Here is a 21,534-nt window from a genome sequence, read left to right on the forward strand (position 1 = left end):
CACACACACACACACACACACACACACACACACACACACACACACACTTATACCTTGGATAACAAATCCATTATCAGAGAAATTTGATAAAAAAAAACTTTTCCATTCAACCAACTACCTTTCTTATCCTAACTGCATTATTTTTGTCTGTGAAAGGTATATGATCTGTTCTTCTTCTAGTTTTTAAAATAGTGTGATCTTTAATATTAAGGTCATATATCCATTTAGAATGCATTATGAAATATGGTAAAAAGGTTTTGGTATAAACCTAATTTCTGCCAGATTGCTTTCAAGTTTTCCCAGCAGCTTTTATCAAATAGAGTTCTTTCCTAACTAATTTACATTTTCCAGTTGATCAAACACTAGGTTATCAAGTTCCATTGTTTCTAATTATCTTCTGTCTAATCTGTTTCACTGGTCTAGCTCTATTTTTTAACTAATACCAACTGGTTTGGTAATTGCTGCTTTAAAATACAGTTTGAGGTCTGGAAGTACTATTCCCCTTCCTCAACTTCTTTTCATTATTTCCTTTGTTAGTTTAGATCTTTTATTTTTCCAAATTAATTTTTTATTAAGTATAAAGCATCCTTTTGACAATTTGATATAGTATTAAAAATGTAAATGTAAACTTTGGTGGTCTTATCATTTTTGTTATACCGCCACAGCAAAATCATGAGCACTGAATAGGCCTCCAGCTAGTTAAGTCATTCTAAATGTTGTGTAGGCTTTGGGAGATGGATCTCCAGATATTTTATGCAGTTTGTAGTTACTTGGAGTGACATTTCCCTATTATTGTCTCTTGGGTTTTATTATTATATATTAATGCTGTTGATTTTTGAGGGCTTCTAGCGTGCAATTTTTCTCCATTGTCTCAATTAGCATCTTTGCTAATTCCCTAGGATTTTCTAAGTAAACCAACATGTTATCAGCAAACATGGACAGTTTTATCTCCTCTTTACCTGTCTTTATGCCTTTAATGTGCTTCTCGTCTTACTGCTATTGCTGGCATTTTCAGAACTATATTAAACAATAGAGGGGAGTGTGCTTTATTTCTGTCTTTACTGGGAAAGATTGTAGTGGATCTCCACTGCATATGATGCTTGCTTTTGGTTTTAGATACTTTTAAAATATTTTTCATATGTTCTTCCATGCCTATACTTCATAGGATTCTCAGCATAAATGAGTTGTAAAGGCTCTGTTCCTTATCTGTTGAAATAATCATGTGGTTTTGGATGTTTTTATTTGTGATATGATTGTGTAGATTGTCTTCCTAACACCCTTGCATTCCTAGTATAAATTCAACTTGGTCATTATGAATGATTTCTTGGATAATTAGCTGTAATCCAATATAATTTTATTTAGAAATTTTGAAGCAATATTCATTAATGATATTGGTCATTCACTCAAAAAGCATTTATGAAGCACCTAGTACAGGGCAGCTAGGTGGCGCAGTGGATAGAGCACTGGCCCTGAAGTCAGGAGGACCTGAGTTCAAATCCGGCCTCAGACCAAACATTTGTCACTTACTAGCTGTGTGACCCTGGGCAAGTCACTTAACCCCAACCGCCTAAAAATAAATAAATGAATGAATGAATGAATGAATGAATAAATAAATGAACGAACAAACAAACAAATAAATAAATGAAGCACCTAGTATGGCCCAGGCACTGTGGAAAGCACTGGAGTTACACAGAAATGTCAAAGAGAGTTTCTGCAATAAAAGAACTTATAGTCTCATAAATAAAATGGGAATAACTATGTATAAACAAGATATATACAAAGTAAATGGAGATAATCAACAGGAGGATGGCATAGTATTAAGGGGTATTGGGAAAGGCTTCCTGAAAAAAAAGTGGCATTTTAGCTGAGACTTTAAAGCAGCCAGAGAAATTAAAAGGCATAGATGACAAGGGAGTAAATTCCAGGCAGGAGGGATAGTCAATAAAAATGCTCAGTCTAGAGATGAAAGTCTAATTCAAATGAAAAGGTCAGTATCATTGTATCTCAAGTACACTGGTCTGTAGTTCTCATTAGGTGCTTTATCCTTCCCTGGTTGAGTAAGGACTATATTTGTTTCACAAAAGAAACCTGGCAGGGTGCTTTCTTTATCAATTTTTGAGAATAATTCGTGTAGTATTAGTATTACCTGTTTTTTAAAAATGTGATAGAATTTTCCTGTGAATCCATCAGGACCAGGAGATTTAAGACTTCTATTTAGTTTTTGTTATTCTGGATATTTCACAATTCTGAATATATTTGTTTCTTTTACATTCTCAGTTTTCTTAGCACACAACTGTGTATAACATGTTCTGATTATTCTTGGTTTTGTTGAAATTATACCATCTGCTACTTTGTTGAGGTGATTTTCTGCCCTCTTTCATCAGACTGGCTAAAAGTTTATCAATTTTGTCAGTCTTTTCAAAAAACTAGCATTTACTTTTATTGTTTCTAAAAGATATTGTTGTTTCCAGTTTATCTATTTCTCTTCTAATTTTTAATATCAACTTTTTTTGTGTTTATTTTAACCTTATTGCTGGCTTTCTAAATTTAAAAAATGCATGTTCAGTTCATTAATTCTTTTTCAATTTTGTCAATGTATGTTTACAGTATATGATTTTTCTCCAGATAACTGTTTTATTTAGATGCATTCCAGAAATTGTTGGTATTGTTGTTTCATCATTATCATTTTATACTGTAATTATAATTTCTGATTTGTTCCTTGACCCACCCTTTAGGATTTCATTAAGTTTCCATTTGAGTCTCTGGCTTCTGTTTGTGATCCTTGAACTATTTTTATTGTGTTAACAGTCTGTAAAGGATGTATTTACTACTTCTGCCTTTTTAACATTTGTTTGCACTATTCTGTGCCCTAATAAATGGTGAATGTTTGCAAAAGTTTCACATGGTGCTGAGATATGTAAAGATATACATATATAGAAGAGCACATACACACATCTCATTTAGAAGATGCCAGTTTTTTCGCTCTATTTTCTCCACCAATTTGTTCAATTCTGTATTTTTCCATCTTTTTTTTTTGTTATAGAAAATTAAACACATGAAAATCTCTTGCCACTACTGTTTTGCTATGTCTTCTTGGAATTCAGTTAATTTTTCTTTCACGAATTTAGATACTAAAGCATTTGAAGCACTTAAGTCTAACATTGACATTGGTTTGTTGTCTATGGTTCATTTCAGTATAATGTAGTTTCCTTATTTATTCCTTTTTATGTTCTGAATGTTTGTTTTGTTTGATACCATGATTGCAAATTCTGCTTTTTTTGGATTCATCTGATGCATAATAAAAATTTTTTTCTAATCTCTCATTTTGATTTTGTCCCTGTTTTTTAAAAAATGTGTTTATTTTAAGAAACAGATTGTGGGGTTTTATTTTCTTATCCAATCGGTCACTTTTTTCATTTCTTTGGACCATTTAATCCATTCACATTCAAAGTTATGAGTTAGTTTTATATCTCCCTCCATTTGTCTTTAATTTTCCCCCCAAAAAATTGGGACTTGGAAGTACTACATCTCTTCATTTATTTTAATCTCTTTTACAGCAACCCCTGTACTCATTAATTCTCTTCACATCACCCTCAAGCTTTCCCCACTCCCATTTATTACTACCTCCCTAGCTTTGTTTATTTTTTTCTTGCTTACTTTTATTTTACCTAATTCTTCCTCCTTTCCCCCTCAAGTATAATTTTTCTTCTCCCCCCCCTTCAATTTGTTAAAGTTTTTAAAAGTTCATTTTCCTATGCCTTTTCCTAGAAAGGATTTCTTTTTCCTCATTCTCTTCCTTATTTATCTTGTCTATCTATACTAGACTTTAATTCTCTGATTCATGGCCCTCCTCTTATTTATTCCTTCTTTATTCTCTCTTTATCTGATAGAATTAAAGCTTCTTTAGTACCTATTTTGGAGTCCTTCTTTTAAGTTCTATGCTGTTGCCTTGTAGACCTTGCCCCAAAGATCCCTTTTTTTTTCAGTTGTGCCTCACTCTTAGAAATACCAATTCCTAAAGGTGATAGAGTAGACTCTATCCCATAGTAAAAAGTGTCCTACATCCTAGACTGTGCAGTTCATTATTGACTTCTGCCTTTCCCATGGCCATTCTTTTCCCATTTGCCTTGAAACATCCTTCGGTCTATGGATCTTCCCACTCTTCTAGGTTTCGGCTGCCCACAGCCGCTCTGATTCCCCTTCTCCTGATGCAAGATGAATGGTCTCTCTAAGCTTCAGATACCTGCAGATGATACCCACCGAAAGGTCCGAACCTCCCTTTATAGAATATCTCTCTTCTACGACGGGAACATTCATTACTGCTGCCGTCTCCCACTACTGAAACAAGATTTCTCCACTTCTTCTGACCTTTTTCAATCCCTCCCCTCTGCCTCATCACCCATTCTCCTCTAGGCTCTCTTCTTCCCAAGGGAATACAAAGCTTATTTTACCTTCATTGTTAACTTTTGACTTGTTTATGGTATATCATATATTCCCCTATATAATTTCCTTCCTTTACCCCCTTTCATGCACCCTCACATCCTGTAATTTTGCCCCTGTAATTTGAAAAAAAATGCATTCAACTATAGGTGGAGGGTTTTGAGGTCTGGTCCATAGTTTCAGGCCTGTTTCTCCAGAACCACTTCTATTTACTTTTTGTTTTCATCCTTATCTCCACGTATGTATTTAGAAAGAAATCTCTTAATTATTCCTCTGTTGTTAATTTGTTATTGTCATCCTTGGCTGCTCTATTAGTGGTTTGTATTTCCATTGTCTGGGGTGCCTGAAAGGCAAATAATTTCTTCCGATCTGGTTTTTCTAGAAATGTTTTGAACACCTCTTTAATGAACATGCACCTCCTTTCATTATTGGTTAGGCTCAGATTTGCAGGGTAGGTCACCTTATTTTGCATCTTGAGCTCCTTTGTGCTTTAGAACATATTAGTCCATTTCCTCCTATGGTTTTTGGTGGATGCTGAAAAGTGATTTAAATTTCCTTTCCTTTATATTTGGGGGTCTGTCTTCTGGTTGTTTGCAGAATTTGCTGTCTGTCAGTCAAACTGCTGAATTTAACCATATCTTGGAGTTTGCAGGATATTATTTATTTATAGAGGTATTCCATGGATTTTTCTGACTGGCACTTTGCATTCTATGTTCATAAGTTTTGGGCAGTTTTCTTGTACTATTTCTTGCATTATGCTTTTTGACTTGTGTTCTTCTGGTAGACCTATAATTTCTAAATTGTCTTTATATATCCTGTCTTTGAGATCATGTTTTGCTTGTATGGGAAGCATATTTCCTTTTAATGTAATTGCTTTTTACTTCTGTTCTCCAAACTGTCCTTCACTTCCACACATTTTCACTCACAATCAGTTATTCCCTCTTTCCTTTGGTGAAATGCCACAGGACAGTAAATACATGTTTATCTCTTCGGCCAATTACTTTTGCTGTGCAGACCATAAATTTTGCTTTCGCAAGTCTTATTTTTTCTTTCAAACCATTTAGGAACATCTTCCTGTAGTTCCATGTTCTCTTGGAAATCCACAAGGTCCTCTGCCTCATCAGGCGTTATTTTCTATTAACTGAGCTTTCTTTCCCCTGAGATCTGTGGTAATTTCAGTCTTTTTATTTTCTTATAATCTTCTATTCCTGACTTTCTCACTCCTTCCCTTTCTCTTCGAGCGTGGTTTCCCTGCAAGCTGGACTTCTCAGTTATCTCAGCTTTCTCTTCAAGAATTTTATAGTTCACCAGCTCATCTTGGCCCCACGCGACTTCCAGGGGGACAGAACTGATCCAGCTGGATGCTAAGCTCTCTCCTTCAGGTTTAGTGAAGTGCCATTCAGGCACACAGGTTCTGCCCCAGTTCACTCTGCTCCCTCGTTATCAAGCTGAGCTCTGCTGCACAGTGCTGCCTCAATGCACACTGCTGTCACAACCAAAGCAATTTTCTGCTTTCTGGATCTCCAAGAGATCTCTATTGGGAAGAATGACGGGTGGTAGAATTGGTTTCTGTTGAGAGCCGGTTGGTTGTCTCGTGCAGTCCTGCTACTACAGCATGGTGGTCTGGGGGTGGGAGAGGTTAAGGCATTACGGGTTAGGGATTACTGAGCTTCTCTGTTGTTAGTTGATCTAGTTTTTACTTCTTTGGGGTCCTTGGTATCCTATATTGTGGAGACAGCTGAAGCTGCTTTATTCCTTGCACATAACTAACATTTTAGAGAAGCTGAAGAAGTCACGGGGATTGGAGAAAATGTCTATTCTTCCATCTTGGTAGTCATGTGACCCAGAAATCCACACACTTTTGTCTTTCATATGACTGAACCAATTAAAAGATGACCCACAGAGTCATAGGTTCACAATGCAATGTATACAGGGGACACCAGCAGTTTGCAAAGAAAGCAGGCCAGCAGATGACACCAGTGGCTTTGTAAGGAAATAACAAGTGGCAATTTCAGGGGCAGAGAGATGCCCTAGTTGAGACGCACGAGTTAAGAGGCTATAATTCTTCCCGCTCCAATGAGCGGAATGGGAATTTGTGAGATTGTGTGTTTATGTGTGCATAAGATATCTTTCTGTCATTTGCTTTGTTAATCTTTCTAATAAAATGCCTTTATTTTGAAAAAAAATGCAATATGTAACTGACTTTTCAATTAAATGTATTTATTTTGAAAAAGATGCAATAACTTTCCTATGATCCAACCAGCCTGGGCCTTAGTTTCCTCATCTGTAAAATAGGGGATTGGACTAGATGCCCTCCATGGTCCCTTCTGGCTCTGGATTTTTGACCCTGTGATCTTCTCTGTCAAAAACTTCTTCCTCATTTTGAATTAAAGGACTTTTTAGTCACATATGAATAAAAACTTAGGCAGGGTTTATGCTGAAAAGTTATGTATTTGCAAAAAAAGCAATTCCTATCCTTATAACCACAAAGCTGCCAAATTGCTATTTCGAAAACATGGGTCTGACCGCGTGCGCCGCTCCCCTGCCCAAGAAGCTCTGCCGGCTCCCCTTACGCCGAGTGGCCTCGCGCCCTTCTCAGCCCGGCCCTAGCCTACAGCTCCGCACGGCGGCCAGGCTCACCGGCCTGCTGCTCCAGGATTCCAGGCCTCCTCCTCCCCCTCACCTCCACAGAGGGAGTCCGAGGGCCACCTCCTGCGAGGGGCATTTCCTGGCTCCCCGCCCAGCTCAGAGTGTCCTCCTCCAACGATGCTTTGTGTATGTTTTGGGGTCAACAACTTGAAAGCGATGACTGTTTTTCTTCTATCTCTTTATCCCAAGATTCTGGCCCACAGTAGGTACTTAGGAAACGCTTTTTGAATGAATGTCGAGAAGTGGCTTTTGTGTTGACATAAACTATTATATGTAAAAAAAAGCACGTGTGTCCGTGTTTGGGGAATAAGTCCTTTTAAAGTTAGACCTAAACTCTTCTACGTAAAATGTGTTTCCATAAGTAGCACCAGATGGTGATCTTCCTTTTACACAAACCCATCAAAAACAGACAGAGCATAAGCTCCTGGCTAATTTGTTTAACCATACTATTTTCCTGAAGTCCGTTCTCTCCCAAATAAGCGTTACCACTAGGCTGCAAATGATGGTTATGGTCAATAATAAAGACAATCATTTAAAAGACACATTCTTATATGATTACTAACTCTCCACTAGTCTAACTGATGCTCAATTGCGACATGAAGTTCCCTCTCCCTCCCTCCTCAACTCTTGCAAGATAGGCCAAATAAGTGTAAATTCAGGCATGCCCCAACAAAACAAGAAGGGCTTCGAGTACTTAGAAGCTATCACTTGAGATCTGCCTTGCTCAAGCTCAATGTAGAGAGGCTCATCCCCAAAAGGCCAACACGTCTGCTACTCACAGCCACCAACACTCATAAACACTGTATACTAAAGTGTAGACGGGACGGTCATATGTGCCAGGGGCAGAAGTGCTGAGAACTATGAATCTTTTTAAAAGTCTCTTTAAAATACTGAAATATTGTTATAGTAGTAGTAGTAGTAGCAGTAGCAGCAGCAGCAGCAGCACCAGTAGTACAACTGAGTAGCACTATCAAAAAGAGTGCTTGAAAATGCAAAAGATGTGTGATTTCAGTCCCCCAGTGAAGATTGCAAGATGCCTCTGACTTCGGAGACAAGTCCCAGAGACGTGCCTGAGGTATAGCGGTGGAATGACTTGCCCGGGGTCACACAGTGTCACAGGCAGAACTGGAACCAGGCCAAGCACTTTATGCATTATGAAAAATATTCCCAACCTGAGTATTATTCATAATGATGAAAAGCAACAGAAGGAGGAAGAGGAGGAATGCTTTTTATCCCTTTATGAAAGTCTTACTCTGATGTTTCAATGATGGAATGAAGGTGACTTCTGATATGCCTTTTAAATATGACACTGTCAGCTCAAGTGTAATAATGGCAGTCAAGGTCTCTTCCAGCATTACAAATATATGCTTGTAATCCTACATGCAAAAATCCTCAGCTACACTCCTGCTCACAGCACTGGAAGAGTCGACCCACACTTAAAAGTGGTTACAACAGTAGACTAATTACAGTCCAGGAAATCTGGAAAATAAGGCTTAAATGTTTCTATTGATAATCTCAGAGCAACTAGAGAAATTCACATTCTGACTTAGAACATATTTGAGCACGTAATGAAACTTATGACATAGAGGGCAGGGTGCTGGACTAGTCGGAGACAGCAGGGTTCAGATCTTACCTATGACACTAACAGTGCAACCTTGGGTAAGTCACTTCACACATCTGAGTCTCAGTGTCCTCCTCTGTAAAACAGGGGTGATGATACCTACCTCACAGGGTTATTGGGAGGCCCCCAAGAAATAAAGTGCATAAAGTGTTTGCAAACTTTTTTGGGACTACATAAATGTCATTCTTATTCATGATTTGAGATGTGTTTTTTTAAAAATCATACAAGCACTGGTTAAGGCATTAGCTCACCCTAAGAAAGGGGTGACCAGTTGTAGGAGCTCTGAGCCAGACACCAACTCCTGATTGAAGAGTGCAATGCAGCGGAGGAAATTTTCATAGACTTCTTGGCTTTTTAGTACCCGACGTACCTAAGGAAGAAAGAATGAAGAATGTTAGAAAGCTCTATGCTGAAGATCTGTGATTTCTAAGACTTTCAACCCCAGTCCAGTTATTATTCTGCTTGTAGATCAATAAAAGTATGGTTTAAAGTAAATAATCAAAACCAAAAAAAGTAATAACTATTTCTCACATTTTATGCCACTTTCCCCACAACCCCATTGGGAAGGTAAGTAGGAGAGGTATTATTATCCCCATTTTAGAGATAAGGAAATGGAGGTTCAGCAAGGATTTGACTATAATTACAAGTGATTTGACTATATTTACAAAGCTAAAAAGTATCAGCACCAGAATTCAAACCCAGAAACCCAAGTCAGTTTCTTGATTCCATACTCAAAACTTTATTACACCACATTGGCCAAATATTAGGAGAGCACCTGAACTAACTATTACTGGATCCTAACAACCCAAGCCAATGCTATATATTTTCAGTATCATGTAATGGTACCACAGTACTAACAGACACAGTGACACCAAAAATTCCAGCTCTATATCTTTTATGGATCCCTTCTGATGGGGGAAGGAGGACAGTTTGCCCAACAGCTAACCTACATGAGCAGTACACTAGGATGTCCAGCAGGAAGGTGTGACTGGTCTTGAAAACCAGGAAGTACCACTTACCAGAAACTTCAATATTTTTAAGGAGCTACCATTTGTCAGTGTGGGTCTGGCCAAAAAAAATTTATCCTCTGTTGGTCTGTGAGTCTCTGCAAGCTAAGTTAAGCTGTTCCTTAGACAAAAGAAGCACTGGCCAGTGCTCATGGTCTTCCCAGCCTGAAATGACTTTGGTGTAAGGCATCAATAAAACATAAAAAAAAAAACCCAAACCCTAGAACGAAAGTCTCCCCACCTTGGAGAGCCTGCCAATTTCAAAGCAGGGTTCTAGTGAATTGCCACAAACCATTAATCACCAAAAAGAACAGGAGCTGACCAATCTGGGTTTCCCATGGAAACTAAGCTTAAAGTCAATGCAGCAGCAAAACAGTCTTCCCAAGCATTTTTCCAAAGTGCTTGCCAGAAACCCTGCTTTTTCTTCTCTCCAGTTCCAAATCAATGCTCCAAATCAACAGAACAATGAATTGTCGGAAAGGAAAAGGAAAGGAATGCAGAACTGTGGACCAGAACCCACAGTTCCCCAACAGAAGGGATCAAATTACTGACCTTGTCAAAGAATGAAAATTCTTGCAAAGTTCCATATTTTCCCACAGCTGCAACAGACAGATCTTTGGTCCCTCGCAACTTCATTTTCTTCTGTCATGAAAAGTTCAGCACTATTAAAGCAGTCTGCATGCACCAAGCACTCAATAAAAGCTAGCTGGAGACATGAACACCAACTCTTCCGAGGCCAATTCCCACTCTGCCCTTGATAATCACCACTCCCTTCTTCGGTCCCTTCCTTGGGCCACCCCACCCAGACACGTCCCTGTTATCTGCCCTCCTCCACCCAGAGACACAAGCAGTGTCTAAGCTGTCTCTACAGCCCTAGCACTTGGCACTAAAGACACAGGGTGAACTGAATCATACGCCAAAGAGATGAGACATAGATATCAGACTCATGGTCTTTTTAGCCCAGCAATTTCCTTGGAAGAGGTGCTGTGGTCCAGGTTATACTTAAAAGGCCTTCCCTTTCTAGGTCTCAAATTCATGTCTTTCCTGTCCTGCTGAAGGAGATCCAGTACCCAGGATCTGGTCCTGGATCATTAGGATCATTCTTGAACATTTTGCCCAAGCTTTCTCTGTTTTGTTAAATCACAGGCACACACCAATGCTGAGCATCTCTTCCCCAATTAATCAGGTCCTATCTTTTTATATAGTCTGTTTTACTAAGGACCTAGGAGTAGAAAAGAACTTCAGAAGCCTACTAGCTCAACCCCCCACACCTGAACAACAAGGGCCTAGAGAAACTGAGTGATTTACTCAAGGTCACGAAGATAGTAAATGACAGAGTTAGAATTTGAACCCAGGCCCTCTGGCTCCACTATCACTGTTACCATTTTAGATTCTCGTCTAAAAGGAATCATTGCCAGCTGCTCTGGTATTCCTGAGGCATGGTACCAGAATATAGTTGCGTCTGAGTAGGACAATGTCTAATGCCATTCTTAATGAAAACCAGTCATCAATTTCAGCCTCGGCTACACATTGAGCCAACGTCTTTACTAACAGTCCACAGCGACTATCGGTCACAACAGCTTAGAAATCTCTATCACATAAGCACAATTAATTTCTTATTTATAAAGCATGGTATGGAAGGATCTGAATTTTTAAGCTCATTAAATGCTTCTTTTTTTTAATTTAAAAAATGCTTATTTATGAGCTGACAATATTAGCATCATCCAAGGCCAAAACAATGAGATTCAAATGGTTCCTTACATCTCTTCTATACTGTACTTTTCAGAGTGTTGTCAATATTTCAAAAGATTTCACCCATGTAGGGACTCCATTCACCAGCTCAGAACCCAACTTCTTCATGCTTTATGAGTCAGTGTTTCTCAGTAGATCCAACCAAAATTATTCATCATATGGTGGCCAAACTTCAGGCATTAGGTCTTCTCACACTTAGCAAGGCTGGTCCTCTAAGGTAGGACACAGTCAATTTGCTGGGCCATACTTAAAACATTTCCAACTTGGTAGGATCTACCAAAGCTTGCACTTGGCTTAAAAAACTTTTAATAACCTAAGGTCATGTGATTTTAATAACACAGACCAAAATGAGGCATCCTGTAGCAGGACTTCAGTGGAGGCCTCCTGAATTTAACATCACTCAAAGAGAGCCAAGTAGTACATTTTTGTTGATGTCCTCCCCTGCCCACACCCCACTAACTACTTCTTAAAACACAGAATGAAAACTTCAAAAAAAAATTTTACGGAATTAGGGAACTGCTGAACAAATTGTGGTATGTGCATGTAATGAAGAATGTAATGTGCCATAAAGAACGACACAACGGGCAGAGGCAAAGCCTTTAAGAACTGATGCAGAGTGAAAGGAACACAACTAGAAGAACAATCTATGAAACCGTAAAGAAGACAACTGTGAAATCCTTAAAAACTCTGATCAATGCAATGTCCATCAAGGCTCAGAGACCTTATGCAAATGACAGCTTAGACTGCAATGAGAGGAATATCCTGGTCAGACCGCAGCTACAATGTTGTGTTCCATTCTGGGCCCCAAAGTTTAGGATGGAGACTGATGAGCTGGAGGGAAATGGGTTCAAGATCATACTGTATGAGGACAGGAGGAAGCAAATGGAAATTATTTAACTTCTCTCTTCTGAAGACATGGGGGAATGAAGAACCCCTGGCAGCTGTCCTCAAGTACAGGAAAGGCCATAGCTTAGAAGAGGAATTAGAGGGGCAGCTAGGTGGATCAGTGGATAGAGCTCCAGCCGTGGAGTCAGGAGGATCTGAGTTCAAATCCAACCTCAGACACATGACACTGGGCAAGTCACTTGACCCCAACTGCCTCATCAAAAGAAAAAAAAAAAATACGAGGAATTAGACATGTTTTTGTTCTGTTTTGACCCAGAGGGCAGAATGAGGAACAGTGGATAGAAGTTTCAGAGAGGCAGAATTAGGCTGAAGAAAAGCAAAGCCTTACAACGACAGCTGTCTAAAAGAATAAGTTGGGGGTTACCTTTCTCTCTGGAGATCACAGTCAAGACTGTGTTGAATTAGAGTACCTCCAAGAGCCCTTCCAACTCTGAGGTTCCAAGACACTTAGCACTGACAAAGCAATCTCCAAAGTTACTGAAGTCTATGGACAGCCTGCCCCAACACTTTGGGAGCCTCAGGTTTACTTCACAGTTTTTGTCTTTTTCAACACTGACAAACTGACTCATCTAATAAGACCCCAATAAAGAAAGTTCCCCTCAATGAAACCCTTGACTCTGACAAATGGTTCATCCTCAGAAAGAGAGGTCGTTTTATCAAGGAAAATGACAAGAGAAATGATGTGTCCCCATCTGATTTGCCCCTACAACTTTAGGACCAGGAAGCCTCTCCATCTGACCTGCAGCTGAAACCCACTCCCTGAAGGCGCTGTCTCCCCCTACTAGAGTGGGAGCTCCCTGACAGCAAGGACGATCTGGCATTTCTGTTTGTATCCCCAGCACTCAGCACAGGGGCATTACTTCATAAATGATTTATCTACCCACTGAGTCATCTAAAAGCCTGCGGGGCTCCTCCATAAGTAAAGCATGAGCTCTGACGCAGGGATTGTAAGGAATCACTTTGGTCTGCTCAAAGGCTATCCTGTTACCTTCAGGACCCTCAGCTGGGTTGTAGAGATTGCAGTAAAATGATCTCCTGACAGACAAGCTCTCAAGATGATTCCCAACTTTTTTATGGTCAGGAACTACTATGCTCTTCACTTGAAGATTTCCCAGTGGGGAGAACAAAGTCCTGCAAGGACTAACGGGAAATTTTTCAAAGCACTTTTATGCCCAATATTTTATTTGATCTTTACAATTACTGTAAGAAGGACAGAGAAGCTATTACCATCACATATGAGAAATGAAGATGTTGAGGCAGAGAGAGATTGAATTAAGGTCACACAAATAATTAATAGCAGATCTAGACTAGTAGAAAACATCAGAGCTGGAAGGAATTTTACAACAGAAACTGCCAGGGCTGGGAAGGCCTTAGAACACAGAACTCAGTCACATCAGTAACTGAGGAGGTCACCCTTAGAACACAGGATGTCAGGGCCAGGAGAGCCTTAGTGCCAAAGCTAGGAGAGAAGGACAGTTAAGGGATGTGTCCACTCTCACAAAGCAAGTTCACTTACTAATTTCTATATTCTTTCACCTACACTATGCTGCTTCTACTTAGCATCTCAGTTCCAAGAAAGGAGAACTTAAATCTCAAAACTTACAGGTCAACCCTATCACTCAAATAAATCCTTTCTAAAAGAAAATTAGGAGTGGATTGTCACAGCACTGACTTGCTTCCTTAAAATAATCCCCAGGCTGGGTCTAATCTGCTTTCCTTATTGGGGATAGTTACCTTGGCTGGGCCAGTGACAGGACGAAGGAGCAGAGGCCTAGACCGTTTTTTGCTGTGTTCCAGGTTCTTTTCATGGTCACTTTTCTGAACGCTATTCATTTCACATGGTCCATTTCCTGTAAACTAAAGGAAACAAACATGATTTCTGATTCGTGTAAAGGACTGTAGCTGTGCTACTTTGATGCTCACAGGACACGAAGCAAATCCATCCCTTCAACCACCATTTATTAAGCACTTGGCACACCGTGCTAGGTACTAAAAGAAATGCAAAAATGAAGTAAGACAGAGCCCTGCCCTTCTGGAGTTTACAATCAATCTGGAGTATCTCACTTTTAGAATGCGTTCCAAAACACAGAGAAATCTAATGACCACAGTACAGAATAAGTCAACAGGAGCCTAAGAGAGGGCTATGCAAGGTCCAAGAAAGACTAACATAGGCCTGGGCAGAGCCACAGAATCCTATTTTTCAATATATTCCCAAATGGTGGCAAAAAAAAAAAATTAAAGCAAATCAGATATTTTGTAGGTGGTCCATTTACACACTAGAAACATCTGGTTTAGTAGTTCTGCTTCTCAGGCTCTAAAGTGAGGTTTAGAATAACATCTGAGGATTCTTCAGGGTACACAGTATATTTTCCCAAGCCACCAAGTCTGTTCATATTAGAATGGCACATAAAGGCAACTAGGCACAACAGCTGAGAGAGTACTGGACTTGGGAGTCAGGAAGATCTGAGTTCAAATCCTGCTTCAGACACTGAACCAGCAGTGCAACCCTAGGTTAAGGGCCTTGTTAACCTCTCTGAGCCTCAATTTACACACCTATAAAATGAGGAGGTTGGACTTGAGGGCCCCTAAGGTCCTTCCCAGCTCTAAAATTATGCTTTTAAAAACCAACGTCCTAGTAGAATTTATACAAGGGTCTATTTACAACGCCAAATCTTTCACAGCCGCTCTTCACCACTATCCATTCAGGGAGTAAAGAGGCAGGAACAGCACAGAAGAGGGAGAGGGGAACAACAACACGAGGTCAATCCCGGGAGCTGTTTGTCTGACACACTGGCCGGTTCTCAGATTTGGTGAAGGCTAAGCCAATGGTCTTTCAGTCATTTTAATGACCAAAAAAATAATCAATTCCATTTTCTCCTTGTTCATTTGCAAATCACTTAGAGACTGTGCCTGAAAGTTGTGTTTATAATTATCATTCTTCAACTGCAATTCTTCAGAAATCTGAGATTTCACTACTGTGAAGGTATGCCTTCTACCAATAGTTATCATGAGGTACTGAAGATCAAAAAAACTCCGCATGGGGCAGGTAAGCAGCTGGTCAGGAGCGAGAGGCCTCGGGAGGTGTCCCAGGCGGTCTCTCAATGCCACTGCACTGGGCCAACTTGATGAACCCTCCTGGAAGCTTAACTCCCAATAGCAAAGCCTTCAAGAACCAGGGTCATCTCCACAGCAGAGAAAAGCGCCAAAGGAAGACTTTGCTATATAAATATTATGATTAGCTAATAATAACAGGATAGGGTATAAAGAGTGAACTATGTACAGGGATATTTCTGGTGAAGAAACTTCCTTCCACTAATACAGTATGACATCTTTATTCCTTTCAATCTTAGAGAGGTACACAGAACAGTGAGAGGAAGAGGAGGTCACAAAGCCACTATGTACTAAAGGGGCACCTGAATTCAGGCCTTACTGGCAGGATATACTATCCACTATAGTACAATGCCAATAGTAATAATAACAATACCTTATATCAATGTAACACTTTGCTTCCACTACATTATTTGATCTAAATTACAAGCCCTGCAAAGTTGACAGAGTTGGTAGTAGGATCCCATTTTACAAATAAAGAAATTAAAGTTCAGAAAGACTTGCCCAATGTCCTTAGTAAAAGGAAGACCTAGGACAGGAACCCTGAACATCTATGTCCATTAGACCTTTCATTCTAGCACATTCCTTCTCAACATTCTAGACTTACTCAATTAACTTTAGTTTGGTAATAATAAACACATAATTTGTAAAGTGCTTTATACTTCACAAACACATTTTTGATGTAGGCTCATCCAATCCTCACAACAAGTTTTAAATACAAAGGATAAGGATTATCAGCCCCATTCTACAGAAGAATTAACCTTTGCACCTAAATCAACACTTTGTGTACACTTCAGTGAGATGACTAACACAAGCATTATTAACTTTGTCACTTAAGGTCACAAAGCAAGGAAGCAGAAGCTGCCCCAGGATTTGAACCCAGGTCTTCCTGACTTAAAGGCTGGCATCTCTTCCATATGTGCCACGGTGTCTACACTAAGACAGCCCTTAAACTATTCTGGGGAGTCCAGATCTATGCCTTCATCAGCACTTACAGGTTGAGAGTGGTTTGAGAGGGATTAAGTGAGTGGCAAAACCATGTGGCAAGACTTGAACTTGGGTCTTCCTGACCCTTAATCCACTATGCCAGGCTGCCCCTCAGCACTAACAAAAAAGTCTCAGAATTTACCTTAGGGTTTTTTTTCCCCTTAGTTTTAATAAATGACCAGGAATTAATAAAACCATACACAACTGTGCCTTATTAAAGACAAACCTACTCTGCATCTAACAGAGTAGGATGTTTATAAATGGATTTGAACTAGAGAATGTAGCTGTTTAAAAGAACTCAAGGGTAAAACTGTTGAAATGCAAATAATTACCCTTCAAAGATTTTTGTAATACAAATAAAAACCCCAGATTTAGTGGGTCTAGCTCAGAGGTTCTCCTCCATTGTATCAAGGACCCTTCTGGCAGCCAATCTGGGGAAGCCTAAGGACTCCTCCTCATAAGCATATTTTTAAATGCATATAATAACAGGATACAAAAGAAACCGATTCTACTGAAATACAGTTATCAAAATATTAAACAAAAAAAGTTCACGGGCCACTGTTAAGAGCCCATATTAAAGGAATTAGGCAACTAAGTAAGTAAGGGGAATCAAGGAGTGAGGGCTGTTGGAGACTGAGATCCTTCATCTTTTGATCTGTTTCTTTTGTTGTTGTTTTTTTATCAGTCAATAAGCATTTTTAAAAAATTGCATTTACCACTACTTCAAGCCCTGTCTTTTGGATACAAAGAAAAAAATAAAAACAAACACATTTTAGTGGGGCGTGTAAATAACCAGGTCTATGGAAGATCTATACAGTGTAAATGGAACATAATTTCAGAGGTACGGCAGATACAGGCCTATGGTTAGAGTAAGTTGGTGAAAGCCAGGCACATGTCTGGTAGTGATGGTGACCTCTGGCGAGGCCACCATGCTGCTCAATGATGGTTCCCACGTCCTTTGCTCCACTTTTCTTTCTGCTGGAAGCTTCGGCTCCCCTCTCTACAGAACCCATCATTCACTGCATGCAGCTACTGGTAAGCCTCTCCCTTACAAAGGAGGATTAAATTCTTTTTATTTCTATGATGTACCTACAGTTTAAGACAGCTATACCCAGCCAGGCAACCAGGAAAAACCAGAAGAAGCCCCTGAGATGGGACAGCAAGACTGGATTGTTATCTTTCTACATGGAAGACTTGTCTGTCACATTCAAAAAGAGGCCAACTCGTTGGCTTATCCCCTCCAGCGCATAAAAGTAGAACCAGAAGGCACGGGATTAAGAACTAGAAAAGACTTTTAAAAGCATCTACTTCAACCAGCGCATTTTATAAATGAGGAAACTGAGATGCAGGGAAGTTATACTTGCCCAGAGTCACACAGCTAAGTCACAAAAGCAGAGATTTGAATGGAGGTTCACTGCAAATTCAATGCTCTTCCAATCGTACCAACCTGCCTCTCCTGCTCCAGGCCAAGCTGGGAGGGAGGTTATATGGAGACCAATTTTGGCTAAACATAAGAAGCCCCTCCTCAGATCTGCTCTGAAAACAAACTGACTGACCTGTCAAGACAGTAAAGTCCCTATGACTGGCAGTATTCAAATCCAGACTGTATCACTACTGCCAACAACGTTATGATGGGCAGGAAGCTGGACTTGGTGACCTCCTCTCAACTGACATTCCAGGAAAGACTTTCTCCAAATAAGTGACCTTACAAATGCTGCCTCAGCCAAGTGATCAAGTCATCCAAACTGGTAGGAGCTTTTCTTGGTGGCAACCCCATTACTACCAAGTCAAACTGCCAAACTACTGGGTAACTAACTCATCAACCCTTAACACACCCATACATCCTACTTTATGAACTTCTCATATGAAAATAACACAGGACAAATCTAGGTTATCATATGACCCTACTAGATTTGAAGTGCTACGAAGGCTGGGATTATATCTTATCTAACTTTATATACTCCCACGGCCTAGCACAGTGTTATACGCAGAAGGTGCATTTACTGAATTTAACACAAAATAGTCGATAAACATGGATACATGTAGGACTACAGGATGTTTAAGGGAGACCCTTTGAAGTCATATGGACCATCCTCCTTTTACAGATGAAGAAACTGAGGTCTAGAGTAGGAACATGATTTCCCCATGTCGCAACTTAACTCTACTAGGAAAGCTATACCTCAAACACAGATTCTCTTGATTCTAAGTCAAGTGTTCTTTCTCATACAACAACATAAGAGAAGAGAACTGGGAAATGTCCTCAGCTCATCTAGCCCCTAGTCTCCTAATTCCTAGTGAGAAGGAGGAGGTACTCAAAGGAGGAGGTACTCAGATAGCGTTCCAAGGCAAACAAGGGCAGTAATGAACCTCCACCTTCCACATTCTGGCCTACTGAGCCCCACAAAGGCTACTTGCTCATGGGGCTCACCAGAATCAGATTTCCCCTCGATAAGTGTATCAAGAGGAGAGAGAAAGTACCCAGGAAACTCCAAATATAGGTAGCCTCTAACTCATGGGCATTTGTTACAAAAAAAAGGAGCCCACAGGAACTCCCATACTTTTACTGCAGCTATTAGGCTTTAGCCCACTTCCTTTCCCCTACATCACTGCATCCTGCTACCTGGGATCCTTCAACTCTTACCCCCAAGCTCATTAGCATGGAGGGTAAAAGGAGAGGGAGAAGAAAGATAAAAACCCCATTCATTGCTGTTCATTACCACCATTCCTCAATCCCACTTTTTCACTGTCCCAAATACACTCAGTCCCAGACCTCCCCACTTGCCACCCCCAGTCTTAGTGTCACTCCTCACCACAGTACCTGTTCCCAACCTCCATGCGTCATCTCCCTTCTCCAAGGCCATAGGAACCAACTCTAGAGGCTCAGGTGCAAATGTCATTTTTTCCCATATTATAGATCAAGAAACTAAGACCCAGAGAGACTGTTAAATATTAATTTGTCCAAAGTCCTAAATCCAGTAAATGTCTGATCTTCTGACTAGCACTCTACCCATGTATTTGATGAATATATGCTGGGGCCTTGGCAAGGGTAGATACTTGCCAGATATTCCAAGGTGGAACTCTGAACATATTTTAAATACATGTTTAAATGGTGTTAATTTGCTTGTAAGCACTATCAGTACAATCCATCAGGCATATTACAAGTTAAATAGGTCTTGTGGTCTAACCTGGGAACCCAACCAATATGTATAACATTACTTCCATGGGAAAATATATTTTGAGTTCCAACCAACTAACTCATATATTGATTTTGGCAATACAACTTCCATATACATTGGAGAACACCCATACAATGAATTATTTTAGTGTTCTGTAAAATGATGTAAAAGGGAGCATTAGCTGTTATTTATAGAACTCTTAAGTAGTAGAATCTCTACAGAAACTCCAAAGGAAAGACAGAAAAAACCCCTGGCCTCCAAAAGCTCATAGGATGAGCCAGATAAATGTTGGAAGACAGAAAAGACACCATGCACACGTACCAGGTTCTCTGGCTGTCAATGGCAAGTCGCCATACTTCACATGTTTTGTAAAGTTTCCCAATGAGAAATGATCAAAATGAACCCACAGAGGGTAGGTAGCATTGAACATTACACCAGCCAATGAGCTACCTGTGGGGCTAGTCCATCTCATCTCAGTACATACCAAAGATCTTTTAGCTTCTGGAAGGAACTGTCCAAACTCAGAAAGTAGATCCTCCTGTCCCCTGAAGAGATTAGCTACCTCAGTAAATACTTCCTCCTCTGACATGCCCCGGAAAGGGCGTCCTTTAGTGTTCAGCTGCTCTTTCTGTCAATTTACAGGGAAAGAAGTATGAATCATTAGTGATAACAAGAGTCATCCTGTAACATTCAAGAGTCAAATTATGGAGAGAAAACCAAAAAGCAGATCATTGACAGCTTGGCATGCAATATGCTGCAATGCAGACATGACTGTGTGCCAGACTGGCGATAAACATTCGCTCCAGGGAAAAGAAGGAGAATTAGAAACCTGTTGCCTAGCAAACCTTCAGCAATCTCCAATAACCACCCTCTTACTTCCTTTCTCTGGGAAGGGGAGATGTGCATAGGACAAGGCTCAAATGACCAAAGGACCTGCCTGCAGGGTGGTGAGGAGGGCAAAGCAAGCAGCAGCAATTTAGCCCTCTCAGAAGCAAACACTTCTCAAGCAGTTATCAGAGAAACTACAAAGGAATACAAGGGGAAAAAGCCACCTCTCCAACAAGGAGCAGCACAAAAAAGATCCCCAACAGTAAAGACGGGGACAACACTAAATCAATTTGTACAGGGCTCTGAGATTTGTCTCAAAATCCTGGAGGTAGGTGGGACGGGAGTGTATTGCCACTTTCACAATGAGGAAAAGGAGGCTGTAAGAAGTAAAGTCACTTGCCCCTGGTCACAGAGACAGGTCTGAGACAGGATTTAAACCTACTCCAAGTGAATCCACCATTTCCCACTGCCTCTCCAAAAACAAGCTCCCTTTCAGTGACTTTTTCTTTTTTTTTCTTTTTTCTTTTTGTTTGCTAGACAACGGGGTTAAGTGACTTGCCCAGGGTCACACAGCCATTAAGTGTTATGTGTCTGAGGCCAGATTTGAACTCAGGTCTTCCTGAATCCAGGGCCAGTGCTCTATCCACTGCGCCACCGAGTGCCCTCAGTGACTTTTTACTAACTATGGAAGGGGCTTCATGGATGACTTTTAACCCTAATAGGCTTAACCCTCCCATCAAGCAGAGCCCTCCAACCTAACAGTTGGTTATGAAATCCTAATTCACTTTCAATCTCCATTACTTTTTTCCCCCTAAAAAATATAATTAGAAGATATATCTGGCCTTCCTCACCACCCTACCCCCACATTTCAAAGGGACACAAATAAATTTCGGATTATCTATCATTTCAACACAACTGTTGTCTTCCACAATTAGTTAAGGGTTTGGTGGCACTCCAAATGCAGCTCTATTCTTCAGTTCCACTGCTGAATTTTCCTCATACAGCCAAATCTCAAGCTGATGATTGGCACACCAAGAAAAAGAAACGCAAGATTTATCGG

At 40.2% G+C, this 21,534-nt stretch overlaps 1 protein-coding gene across 1 annotated transcript in view; it reads right to left on the reverse strand.

Annotated features, from left to right (window-relative positions):
- Positions 1-21,534, reverse strand: part of SIN3B (SIN3 transcription regulator family member B) — a 63,447-nt gene that overhangs the window by 19,317 nt on the left and 22,596 nt on the right. The window contains exons 5-8 of the mRNA XM_027845385.1: positions 20,131-20,274; positions 14,110-14,232; positions 10,270-10,359; positions 8,962-9,080 (exon numbers count right to left, since the gene is read on the reverse strand). Of these exons, the coding sequence (XP_027701186.1) occupies positions 8,962-9,080; positions 10,270-10,359; positions 14,110-14,232; positions 20,131-20,274 (476 nt within the window). The remainder of the gene's footprint in view (positions 1-8,961; positions 9,081-10,269; positions 10,360-14,109; positions 14,233-20,130; positions 20,275-21,534) is intronic.

Source organism: Vombatus ursinus, unplaced genomic scaffold (genome assembly GCF_900497805.2).
Source record: "Vombatus ursinus unplaced genomic scaffold, bare-nosed wombat genome assembly UNPS02014961.1, whole genome shotgun sequence".
NCBI lineage: Eukaryota > Metazoa > Chordata > Mammalia > Diprotodontia > Vombatidae > Vombatus > Vombatus ursinus.